The sequence below is a fragment of the Strongylocentrotus purpuratus genome, unplaced genomic scaffold (genome assembly GCF_000002235.5).
Source record: "Strongylocentrotus purpuratus isolate Spur 01 unplaced genomic scaffold, Spur_5.0 spur5_scaffold_6, whole genome shotgun sequence".
Taxonomy (NCBI): domain Eukaryota; kingdom Metazoa; phylum Echinodermata; class Echinoidea; order Camarodonta; family Strongylocentrotidae; genus Strongylocentrotus; species Strongylocentrotus purpuratus.
Window position 1 is genome coordinate 35,308,363 of NW_022145612.1, and position 13,879 is coordinate 35,322,241.

The window sequence follows — 13,879 nt, forward strand, 5'->3', positions numbered from 1 at the left end:
ATTGCATCTCTCTCTCTCTCTCTTCAGTCTCTTGCTCTGTTTCCTTCCCCTCTCTTGCTCTGCCTCCCTCTTCTTTTCTTGATCTGTCTCCCTCTGTCTCTGCCTCTCTCTTTCTCTACTCTCTCACCCTTCTCCCTTTCCTGCCTCTTGCTCCTGTTCTCCCTCTTTATGTCTTAGGATGTTCCTTAATTTTCTCTAGCTCTTTTCTTTTGCCCTTTGTATTCTTATTTCACCCCTACCATGTTTCCTTATACTATCCTCTCTCCTTAAACCCCCCCCCCCCCCCCCCCCCCCCCCCCCCCCCGACCACCTCATTCGTCTTCAGTGACGAATTCTTATTTTGTACCTTTCATGAAATATGAACAAATAACAAAAGTTGGTGATACCTGATAACCCTATGTTCAAGTTTCATGGAATAGGAATATATACTTTCAAAATTATCATAAAAATTCAAAATCTTAACCTGATGCCACAACATAGTCTAAGTTTGTTGACCGGAAATGACCTTTGATGACAATACAAAAGTTAAAGCACGTAATCGCACGATGCGTAAACGATGAAGAATGTATGCAAAAAACAATGAACGATGGACGAGTACACACACATGCTTGTACAACAACATGCCACAGCACATGGCGCACGCTATTTCTCAAAACCGGAAATTAGCCTGGGAAGGTCCGATTTATATGCGTCTTTAAAAACAGCTTTGCGTTTATAAATTATCTCTCAGAAACTGGATTCTGGCTCTATGTCACATTCAAAATGCAATTTTTTCAGCGTTTCAATATATCCATATCTAAAGACGGTTGAAAAAGGGATTACGTTTATCCCCTTGAAAAGTTGCCTGAAAGACGTTTGAAAAAATGCTGATTGTAGGCAAAAAAAAATGTACTAAAAACGCACCCTATGTAAGGTGAGGCGAGATCAAATATATATCCTGCTTTTGTCTCTCTTCATTAATGGGAGATACATTTTGACAAGGTTGACGCTTTTAGTGGGCTGATGGTCTATGGGTGCAGCCAAGCCTTCGATTAAGCAGGCGCAGGGCGCAAATTTGCACTCATAAAACCACCAATTGCGCCCATAATCATCTAAAACTAGAAGGCAAGGCGCAAGTGTTTGCCGGGAAAATGCCCCCCTTGGTTATACTACATGCTAGCGCACGTACGTCCGTACTGTGCTGTATGTTCAGATCATGCGATCGCTAGTAGATGGTGCATGCTGTGGTGCACGCACGTACAAATGTATCGAAGGATCAAGAAAGCAAATCGTCAAATGGAGAAATAAACAAGCATTCAAATAGTCATTAGAGATCTGTCAAGGTTTGTTTGTAGGTCTAGTTTATTATTTCATCTCAAATAGAATTTAGAATTCTCTTATTGATAAGTTAAGAACACCTACGATGTTCTCGATCGTAGTTACTCTCATTTCGCCAGCAGCCGACCTAGCCTTGTTTTGGCAAAAAGCTAGCCGGCCAACTTCCCACCACAAACCTTTCGAGTCCCGATAAATTTGCACGCTGCGAATCTCCGAAGGTGCATTGGTTTCGTTGGCAAACTCCAGCCCGCTAGCATCCCATCAGGGAGTGTGTGTGCGAGGAACGATTTTGGTTTCGAGAACGCACGTTACGCAACTTCAGCTGTCGAATGTCTAAGGACATTTTTACATGTACGATTTTTAATACGAATAGTTGGTCAGATTTCTTCTTATTTCTTTGGTTATAGGGTCTACAACAATCAAAAAGATAATTTTTCAAATTTGCTCATACTGCCGAGAGTGTGGCGGAAGATTTGGGATAAACGATGTTAATTGTGAAATTGACAATTTATTTATTCATTTGCTCATCAATATTTTTAGTTACTTTAAAATACTGTTTAATGTGCAAATTAATGTTCTTAATCAATCTTTCCTGTTGATCTTGTTAAGATTCAAAAGTTATTAAATTGATCGTATTCATTATGAATTAACATTCTTTGAACTAGGCCTGAGTCAAACCGTTTAACCGACGGTTATCCGACCGCATTCATCAAAACCGTTTAGCATTTCTCGCTCCGGTTAACCGTTATTTGCATACATATTGGAATGTGCTAATAGCCGATGATAAAGATAATCAAAGAAACCGCAGTGTAATGTTACACCCTGGCCGCTGCGCGCCAGCTTTCTGGCAGCAGTAATCCCCATGAATGAATTTGTAAACAATAAAACAACCAGCCCCCTTCTCTCTTTTCTCACCCTCTTTATTCCCTTCTCTCTGCAATGTGTTCATCGCTCATGTACCTTTTCTTATTACTGCACTCTCAGCTCACAACTTTCTAAATGTTTACACATTCGATGGTCAGTTCCTCTCACATCCCTTCTCCCCCCCCCCCCCCCCCCCCGAGTCTCTCTCTCTCTCTCTCTCTCTCAATATTAATATCCATCCCTTGCCGACTCGCCCCCTAAAATAATGTTCATATAAAAATAAAATACAAAAATATTGATAACAATAATAATTGAAGTTTTAGAAATATCAATAAACAAAGTCTTGGATATTGTGAGTAATTTAAGTTTTTGATCATTCTTCAATTCAGCCGATTAACACAGCCACCCTTTCTATCTAGTATCACTTGTTTTACTTCTTTACTCTCTCGTGTCCCTGCCTCGTCCATGCAGGGACATGCAGGGACATGCTAGCCCATGCATGCTCTCTCAGTCACACACACATGTACACACAAACCTCCGGCGCCCAAATACACTGTACATACACACAGATGGAGAGCTCATGCTTGTCACATGCACACATGTGGGCGTGGCTTCTTGACCTCCCACTGAACTGGGTACGGTGAAAGCACGCGCGGTCACCAACCTGTAATTTATGCTGGTATCAAACTCCACCCACATAGCTAGAGAACCTTCCTGATTGGTCACTAACTTGGATCAGCTCATTGCAGGGTGTGTCTTGGGTGTGTGTGATACACACTTCCACATAATTTCATATGGCAATGATACATGCAGGGAGCTCTCTCTCCCTGACATGTGCAAACATTGCATTGCAAAGGCATATATAAACACGTCACAGATCAGCTATCTTCACAGAGTAACTTTGCAAGGTTAATCATGATATCAAATTCAGATGAGGAATAAATAATAAGACATGTTTTATGTTGTTTATTACTGGTCTCTGTTTATCAGGATGACCCAATTTGTGCCATAGTCCGGGGCTGGGAATGCTCAGCCCGACAGTCTGAAGACCAGCAGGGTTCCGAGCTACAGCACTATTACAAATACTGTATTTTCACTTTTTCAGATTATTATTAAACGGTTAAACGAAACCGCCCGTATACTTTTAACGGTTAACCGTTTAGCACAAAAACCGTAATGACTCAGGCTTACTTTGAACTTATTTAACTTGTGTAGGCCTAATTAATTAGTGGTCATTACCTGTTTTTGGAAAATTGCCCCTGGTTCTGAAGAAATTGCCCCTTGCTCTGGTAAATCCCCGTGGGCAAGGGGCAACTTTTAAAAATAAATTGCCCCTTGCTCCTGGCTGCTTAATCTAAGGCTTGGGTGCAGCATACAACAGAACACAGTTTCATGTACACATTAAAGTTACCATGGGTTTCAGGATTAACAAAACTGAATGCTTCAAACCTGATCCAGCGATCAACTCTTCCAGTACTGAAATTTATGCCTGGAAGACATCTTGAAGAAATTTTCAAAGATCTCCTCTCTTAATCCCTCTCCAATTCACTTCCAGGAACAAATATGAGCTTCTAACTCCCTGATTAACTTTGACTCGTCAATGCATGTTATGATTGTCGGGCATTGGCGCGTGTCACACTTGATTACGGGGAAAGAGAAAGGAAACAAATAACACCTGGGATAATTTCAGATGTAATTAAAGTGAAATTTACCAAAGCCAGAGCCCCTGAGATGTGGTAATCACCCATGAAAATGAGCTTGAGAACTTTCTCTGATCGCATTGCAATATCATGCTTGACAAACCTATTGAATTGCTAAGGCTCTAAATGACATCAAACCCAGAGTGAAGTTCTTCCACACTTTCTAGCATGCATTCCTAATGGTAAATACAGAAAATGGATTATTTAATTTAAGTTTCATACTAAGCCATCCATATCACAGGCAGGCGCGTATGCAGGATTTTTTCAAGGGGGGGGGGGGGGGGGGAGGGGGGGGGGGTTTAACATTTTTAAATCGGGCCGAAAATTTCGCATCGACTCAGCCAGCCGCTGAATAAGCAGGGGGGGGGGGGACACTTTTTTGGGGGGTCTCGAAATTTGGAAATTTCACATTTTGCTGCGTTGGGGGTTGCCTTTTTTAGGTCAGCCATGGGAATAATTTTTCTTTTTTTCTTTTTTTAATTAAAAAAAAAAAAAAAAAAAACCCAAAGGGGGGGGGGGGGGGGTTTTAGGGGGGGTTTATACACATAAAAATACCAAAGGGGGGGGGGGTTGGAAATATATTTTGACAATACTGAACTTACCTTGCCAATTATGCTGCCTACTTCCTGTGAACAAGATGAAAAAAAGAAAAGAAAACAGATAAGGAGACTTCAGAATCCTGTAACATGTGCATTAAAGTCACTAGGAAAGTCTTTTGTAACCTATTCAACAAATTACCACATGAACAATTCAGCAGCAATATATCAACAAATAGCAGGAGCTTATGAATGAAACCACATTAAAATTCATCATAACATTACTAATCATAAAATGAATAATAATAGTAGTACTAGTGATAGTAGTAGTAACAAAAATAATAATTATAAAAATAATAATAATAATAATGATAACATCAATAATATAATTACTAATAATAACAATACTAATAACATTAATAATAGAAGTAGTAAATTAAAATTATAAGGCGTCAAATCCACTTGAAATCCAATGCTCAAGGTACACATGCCGCTATTATGTGGATAATAGCTACCTTACATGTATATTATCCTTAAATTTGGGGTACCGGTAAATTCCTCATCATCTGACATGGTTTGGTCCATTGACCTACAGAGTCGAAGGACATTAAATTTCCTGTACATTGTAGGCTTATTTCAAGTGAGAGTTTATGAAAAATGATGCTTCTATGAGGCAGCTTTTTCAGAGGTTGTTGATTAGATGTTTAATATATAATGCACATTATTTAAGTGAACATAAACCAGAGAATGGAATCAAGAAGAAGAAGAAGAAGAAGAAGTAAGTAAGAAAAAGAAAGGAGAAAAAGAAAGGAGAAAAAGAAGGAAAGAAGGAAAAAAAGAAGAGGAAGAAGAAAGAGAAGAAGAGGAAGGAGATTATTTGTTATATAAAGCGCTTCATCAGTTAAAACATACATGTAGCGCTTCCAGTATCAATTACCACAGCCACTGGAGTCAATTACAATTCTGCAATTTACGTTGCATACTCTTCATTCCACAAGACGGCATTCCAGCCAGCCACCTTTTTGTGGGGTGCACATGGTAATCCAATCATATTGATCTTTGCATTTTATTGGAAACCCAATTAACAACTGGGTGGAGAAGAGCAGTTTGGATACAGTGCCTTGCCCAAGAACATGTAAATGTCACGCAGGGATCGGACCCACAACCTTACATTTCTAATAAAACCATGAATTATATGGATATATTAAAGGTATAGACCAGTTTTGGAAACGCCCCCCTCTCAAAAAATGAAATATATATCTATTTTGACAGGATAGATATCGCAAATGTGTCTCGCAGTCACATAATCTTTCTGTGTACAGTACTTGTAACTTTACCAAGACTGGGCCAAATTTCTTATCATTTTGATGACTCCAGAACCTTGCAGTACACACCAATACTTATATGCTACATGATCAACCTTTTCTGATTGATTCAACAATGTTTCTTTCACAATGCAATAGCATGACCAGAACTAGTCTTTACCTTAAACATTGAAACCTTGAATTACATCAATAACCTGAAAGCCTAATTTTTTCTGAACAGTAGTTTTGAAGGAGTATTCTAAAACTACAGGATTATTTGGTGAAAAGTAGTATATCTGTGTCGACTAGTTTCAAACAGTGTGCTCTGTTCGTCATCTGGAGATTATCTCCAATCGTGAATTGAATACTCATTCACCATGGAAAACGAGGCCAACTAATATGATTCTGATATCATGTACATGTGCATGTTGTCCTCTCCAGCTACATTTATGTTTCATATGTCTTCATTCATAATTTCATACTATTACTGGTTTGTCTTTCTACCCTCCTCTCCTTTCAAATAGTTTCAATTTTTCAAACTCTACCATATGTTAGCATTATTGTTTGTTGAGACTCAATCTCTTTTAACCTCCTTGTTGACATCACGCTTACCATCAACATTTCAGCACATTTATATGTATACATAAATAAGAATAAGATCTTGTGGCAGATTTTTAATACGGAAATAAATGTTTGAACGAGGGATATCAGAGGTCAATTATCTAAAATAAATTTGAGATGGATCATTAACTAACCTTTCCCTGCATGACAAGCCTGATAGTGAGGGTGACATTAGGGGAATCCCCTCCTCCTCCCTGCTGCTGTTGCTTCTCATTGGTCGTCATCTCAGCGAGAGTGCAATGTATCGGGGGAAGTGGTGGTGGTGGTTGTGGTGGTGGAGCCTGGTAGGGTATCCACTGCTGTGGACTGGGGAAGGGGCTGTAAACGAGGCCTAATGGCAGGGCCAGTTTACCTGCTCAAATGGTCCGTTTCCGGAGGAATGGAGTGCAAAGGGGAGGGAGGAGGGGCCTCCGTCCTCTGGGGTGGGTTGGAGGGTGGGTGCAGTAGTCGTTTTGGCAGTGGTGATGGAGGGGAAATGGTTGGAAGTCAATTGGTGAGCTACGCTATATCTCTGATACTGTAGGTTGTGATAAATTACCTATGTGTAGTGCTATATCTGGTGGATAAAGGAAAAGATACAAGACTCATTAGATCTATATATTTTTAATAATGTAATTCAATATTACAAATACATAAAAACTAATCAACAAAAATATAACTTGTACTCATTTGTGAAGAGAAATTATTTCAACAGGTAACAAATATCTGAGATTTAAAAGGGAAATCCAATCTCAACAATAAACTACTGTAAAAGAAAGCAGACTGGTGAAAGTTTCAATGATATCGGACAATAAATGAGAAAATTGGGTACTTCAAACTGGCTAAATTGGCAGTATCAATGTGCAGTACATTTCCCATTTGTTTCACACACACACACACACACACACACACACAAAGACTAAACTGTGAATTTTTCAAAATGCATGACTTGGGTTGGTCTTTTGTTTTAGAGAACCTTTAATAATATGCTACCTAAAATACATTTGATTAGTGACTCAAGGGAGAAGGGGCTGAGAAGAAAAACAGTAATGTCTTATATTTTTCTACCTGACAAACTTGAGAGTTGTCCATGGCTGCGTCACAATCCAGTAATTAAATTGCCAATTCACGATTTGCATAGATTCAGTGATCTCGTATTTTAAACACTCATAACTTTCATATTATTGGTCAATTTACGACTATCATACAAGAGAAATTATTAAAAGGATTAGATTAGATCTGCATTTAACCTGTCTATTATTGAAAACACAATGTGCAAAGATCTACAGACAAGAATAGTTAAGGCCTTACAGTGGAAACCCCAGATGTAGATCATTACGAACAAATTGCACACCTGCAGACATAATACATGTAGCTAATTTATTCTAAACTCAGAGTGAAGATCACACCTGGGACAGGCAATCCAAAGAGTGTGCATTCCTGGAGCTTCATGATAGAGTTACAGCCTACATGTGCATGCACTATAACCACGTGGGGGTCATGAATTAGCTCAGCAGAATACACACATATTTTAGATGTTTTCTTAGGTATCCAGGGAGCAGGGTACACTGTGAACAAACAAGGCATGTATTGGGTGTCCACTGCAATGGCACCAAAAGATGGTGCGAAATCCTTTAGCTACCCATATCAATCCAAGAACATCCTGAATACAGTGTGTTCATGTTGGTCTATGAGAAAAGAAAGGTTTCACTTTACACTTTACTGCCAATGCCTGAGCTTTGGATGACAGTGAGAAATTTCAGTGGATATTAGGCCCGAGTCATAACGAGTTTTGTCAAACCAGGTTTGACTTGAAAATTGTGGGCGGAGACTGTGGGGGTGTTTACGCGCTCTTTTCAAGCGTACCGTATCCATACTCTACCACTCCAGAGGAGCGCTTGAACACTCCTGAAGCGAACCGTAGCACGTATGAAGCATGCTAGATACTGAAGTATGAACGCAAGACGGTCTACAGCGTGCTGACCCGAAAGTGATCGAGCGCCCAATTGCAGAAGCTTATTTTTTTATTTGTTATTTCACTTATAAAGACTGTTATACATGACTACTTTACATCAAAAAAATGAATTCTATACTTAGCAAGAAATGGATATTATTTTTATTTGACATTTTTAAATATTTCTTGAATTAATTAATTGATTTAATTCTTATAAAGGCCTGATCTGAAAGACTACGTAAAACAAGTTTTATTTAATTTTTAATCTGTTTCTATTTTGATTATTTCAATTTAAACGACTTAAATTTCTAGCCCTTAAATTCTATTAAAACGACTGATGTGGAAGACTAGTTAACACACTATTTCAGCAAAACCGGGGGGGGGGGGGGGGGGGGCTTTGGACGAATGGTCACGTTCCAGTCAACACGACACTCCCAACGCACCCTTGTTTCATAACCAGGGGGGGGGGGCTTTGGACGAATGGTCACGTTCAAGTCAACGCGATTCTACGCTTTCGGCATAAGCCGCAAATGGGACATAGTACCTTTAACCCCACCTCTAGTCTGGGGTTAAGCAAAATGGCAAATGCATGCCTACATTATAATTCAAGATGGCAGCCCGCATGTTTTACCTCTTCTATTAGACCAATATAGACCAACGCTTACTTTACAGCATTCATCTCAATGAGTTTTTATAGTTTTGTACAAATGATAACTATCTGTCCATGCACAGATAATATATCCAGTCTGGCATCCAGGCCCAAAATGAAATGCCTCACCCTATCAGCAGACCTAACCTCAATACAGCAGCTCAACTCACAGTCTTGCTACAACTCCATGCTACTAATTGGGAGGAATTAATGATGACACCAGGTAAGATGTAGCATCAGCAAAAGGTGTTGATTTCATCTTTGCAGATGAGCTCCACTCAAGCCTTAGATTTCTTAGGTCCATGGATATAGGAAGTAATGAAGGAACATATTTTTGCCAACAGAGCTACACCTCCATGCCCCGAGCCAAATCAATCAGTTCCTAACCATTCTCTTGACACCCACTAGGCTTTTCTTTATCAGCTCGAGATTGTCATAAAACCCGCTATATTCAGACTCGGGATATTATCCCAAAGCTCGGAATTGTGTCTTCACCAGACCGATACGCTCATCACAAACTAGCTCGAAAAATAAGCCAGAGATTGGTGATACTTGATAACCCCTATGTTCAAGTTTCATGGAATAGGAATGTATAAAAATTCAACATCTTAACCTCGAGTTTAAGTTTTTGATGATGATTCCACAACATAGTCTAAGTTTGTTGACCTGAAATGACCTTTGACCTTGACTTTGTAACCTGAAATTCTACTCCTCACATTATTGGGGATACTTGGATACTTGATAACCCTTTAGTCAAAGTTTCATTGAATAAGACCTTATACTTTCAAAATTATATAAAAAAATCAAAAACTTAAAGGGATAGTTGAGTTCTGTTTCCAGAAAGCAAATGCATGATAAAGGTGAGTGAGCTGAATACAAGGGAGAGCTTCGGCAAAGTGCTTTGTGAAGGGCATAATTTATCGAGACTGAAAAAAAAACCAAAAAAAAAACTCTCTCCCCTTCAAATTAGGAACGTAGTTTTACTTCAAATAGTATATTCTATTATTTATTTGCATTATGTAATTCATATCCTGTACCTGTGTATAAGATTTTTCCCAACGGAAAAAAGTGCGCCTTATACACGAAGATTTATGGTAATCACAGTCAGATAAGCAGATGGCCCCTGAAATTGGAAAATTACGTCGTCAGATATTTCGTTTAGTTGCTTTGTGGGGGGGGAACACTTTTTTTGGGGGGGGGGGGTTAAAATCTTTCCCCTTTTTTTTTTGCCAGGGACCCCCGGGCCCCACTGGCTAGCCCCACAGGTCTAACACTGTCAGGGCAACACAAAATACTTCACTTGCCCTGGCCCAAGGGGATTAAGGATGTCTAAATCAAGGCTATTCAGCGGCAAGTAATTCAAGAATTTCTGAAATGTACTCCAAGAGTATAGACAGCTATAGTGCCTCTTTATCAGCTTTAGCGGGGCAGGCAGCTAGCCCAAAGGGTCAATTGCAATCTGGGCGAACCAGAAATACTTCACTTGCCCTGGCCCATGGGGATTAAAGCTGTGCAGTTCAAGACTATTCACGGGCAAGCATTTCGAGAATTCCTGAAATGTACTTCCTGGGTAAAGAGGGCTATAGAAAATGCCTCACGGCTTTATCGGGGCAGGCAGCTAACCAAAAGGGTCAAATACAATCCGTAAGGCATTTTCTATAGCCCTCTATACTTTTGGAGTAAAGTATGCACTACCGCGCATGCATACTTTCTCTTCGCCATGTTGACTCGACGATACAACATGGAAGAATCGTCGGGGTAGGACGAAGAATCAGCCCCTTTTTCCCATCGAAGACTTCTTCAAATTATAATTTCAAGTTGCCAGATAGATGCCCAGAGGAGTCAAGCAACCTAGTAAGTCAAAACTGTAATTACTCCTTTTGCATATTTTGAGATAATGTTGCCCAACTCGCTGTTTGAATGTTTTTCGATGCACCACCTGAAACTCCGACGCCTTCGGCATCGGCGTCAGAGCTTCCTGGAGTTATGTACATGCAAGCTAGCTATACGTGGATCGAACAGCTAGCTAGCCGTGTGCATGTGCGCGCGCTCCGTTAATTTTTGCTTTAGGACACCCTCTCCTGTCCTCTTATTGTCAGTTTGTTTGCGTTTTTGATCGTATACCCTGTGAGTCAAAAAAAGTTTACACCTAGAAAATTGGTAATTATTAAAAAAATCATCTATGAACAGTAAATTATTATACATCTCATGAAAGAGTGTTTCATCCCAAATCATTTGGTATCATTTTTGTGTGGTATGTGTTCACGCTTGGATAAACAGGAGCTCTTTTGTTTTCTTCGTATTTATTTGTTTTCTTGATCCGACTTCGTAACATGTGCAGTAGAATATAATTTTGCATTCTATACCTTGCTTTCAGGGGAGTAGATTATCTCAATCACAAGAAAGAAGGAAAAACATGAAATTCGAAGTACAAAAGGTAGTCAATTTAAAAGGTGTAATCTTTAATCTCAAAAATTGTATTTTTAAAAAAAAGGAAAAAAGATCAATGCCTCTTACAGTTTCTACATACAGGAAGATTTTTTTTTGTATGGATCATTGGTTGAATATACATGATTTCATCATGAATGGTGTGTTCAATAAACCTATGAACATCCACAAATTGCGGATGTGAGATGCTTGTAGGATACTTCACCTTTTTTATGTTTTGAAAATCATTTTTATTGAGGAAAATCATACCGTCGTATTAACTTTTAAAAATTGTATTAAATATTGTGTGTGTTAAAGATACTATGTCCCTTTTGCAGGCAACATCAAATTCTGTAGGACTTTGCAGGAATTATGAATATGTCATGTATGTCCTATCTGTGAAATTTAAATGTTAGCAGTGTCCTAATATTCAAATTATGCAAGGAAACCTGTTTAGTTTCTAGACTTCACTGTCAGACACTATTTAGTGATTGACTGGCTTTTTTTTCTTCTTTGATAATAACATAGATAAAATGAGCTGTAAAGAGTACATGAGCATTTGTCTACATCAATAACCCACTTCTTGTGATGGCCGAAATTAAACTGATTGAATCTTTGCGCAGCATAAAACGTATGATCATTCGGTACAATGGTCTGAAAATCAAGACTATTACTTATTGGCTCTATAGCTCCTAAGTCGATTTGACAACTGAGAGTCGTTATTTTCCCACTTGAAGACACTTTTTTAGGGAAGTTCTATATTAGTATTATCTTTCAAATGCCGTTGGAATTTAACCTTTTCATTTTTTGGCCTGCAAATGGGACATAGTACCTTTAATGTAAAAAGAATGAGAAAGCTCACAAATCATTTTTCATCCTTACAAGAACAGAACCTTCTCTTTAAGCAGTGCTGTTTGATTATTCTCTCTTGGCTTGGTTGCCTTCACACACTGCAATCCAAGAACAGAAGGGTAACAACTCCCCAGTGAAGACTTTGAGGGGGGAATTTCATGCATATTTCAGACCCAATGGCCTTTACCTATCTTTTCCTTCTCCTCTCTTATCACAACTCTAAGTAAAATTGCCATGCATGCCATTGCCCCCCACCCACCCAAAAAAAAAAAAAAAAAAAAAAATGTCCAGCATTTCTGCTAGACAGTGGAGCAACAATAAGATTTCACTAGTTATCTGGCATGTCATTATTAGAGCTGCTTAACATGCTTAAATTTGACCATATATAGCAACAAAAATGCCTTTAAATAAACATGTATACCTTTTTCCTCTTCTTTTAAACACTACATGCTTCTGTAGCGACTAATATTACAGTACACTGGTATATTGTGTTTTTAGTATTATTTTTATATTAGGGAGTTTTAAGATTTTGGAACTTTGAAACTCGTTCAAACTGGATTTATCAACTAAATGATGTTTATTCATCATGTGATTAATTAACATATATGTACGTGTAAGTAGAACCAATCACGCTGCAGTCGTGATTGAGGCTTCGCTTGAATTTTCCATGTGGGAATCAAAGGGGGCTTTTTGATATCTGTACACACAGGTTGTACTGTGTTGTGTTTATTGTACCGGTCAAATTTTTATCCAACGAGGATCGAACATCTTTGTCCCAGGACCACTCCTGGTGGACTTGCTCACCGATTACATCTTGTACTTTTGCTAGATATATTTTTGTATTTTTTTTTTCATTGACATCACCTTACATTGAACTTCGTGCAGTGAGAATAAAACATTTATGATCTTTGGTTTTTCTCACCCTGCATTACTGTGTGACAACTTGTTATCATCGACTCCATTATTTGGTTTCAACAGTTGATTCTACGATCTGCATCATTTTTCATCCACCTCATCGCAAGTTGGTCTATTGACTAGTAGCTTTATCATCATTGACATTATCTACATCATCATTGTATTCATCTATTATCTGATTGTCTCATCACCATCCTTAACAAGACTATCGCAAACCACGTCATCATCTTCATCATCGTCTCCGACGTGATCACCAGCATCAATCATCGTCTGCATCTTCTTCGCAATCAACAACCGGCTCATCGACCACCGTTTTTCGACTAGCTAGTCTACACCTACTTTCGATCCAACTCCCATGACTCACAGAATGATAATGTTTCATGCATTTTTATCATTCCATTGTTAGGGTTAATTTGACTAACTTTGAGTGCCTGTTGTTGATAGCCAGTATGCAAAAATTGTAACACATATTTTACATGTTTATAATTGTACTAGACCTAGTCTAGATCCACTGAGATTGTTGTTTTCTCGTTTCGTACACTACACAAGTAGAGATTTTTTTCGTGGGTTTTAAACCACAATATTTTGTGCCTAAGTAAATCTAAACGCTACAAGTCTAGCTTAGATTTGAGTATTAATTTCTTGGCTGTTTTTAATAACTTAGAGTGAATGATATTTAAACGACTCTGTCTTATTACTTGTATTGAGCATAACTCCTAATATTTTGGGACTTGTATAAAGTAAAGTGGTAAACATAAATG

The 13,879-nt window shown here is 38.6% G+C and overlaps 1 protein-coding gene across 2 annotated transcripts in view; it reads right to left on the reverse strand.

Annotated features, from left to right (window-relative positions):
* The window catches only part of LOC588140 (poly(rC)-binding protein 3), a 144,373-nt gene that overhangs the window by 86,642 nt on the left and 43,852 nt on the right, over positions 1-13,879 (reverse strand). Inside the window, exons 1-3 of one of the 2 annotated variants that reach the window (XM_030973097.1) lie at positions 7,390-7,444; positions 6,477-6,898; positions 4,484-4,507 (exon numbers count right to left, since the gene is read on the reverse strand). In XM_030973097.1, the coding sequence (XP_030828957.1) occupies positions 4,484-4,507; positions 6,477-6,566 (114 nt within the window). In that variant the 5' untranslated portion in view covers positions 6,567-6,898; positions 7,390-7,444. Of the gene's footprint in view, positions 1-4,483; positions 4,508-6,476; positions 6,899-7,389; positions 7,445-13,879 lie in introns of those variants that run through there. The other variant, XM_030973096.1, reaches the window with a different exon arrangement.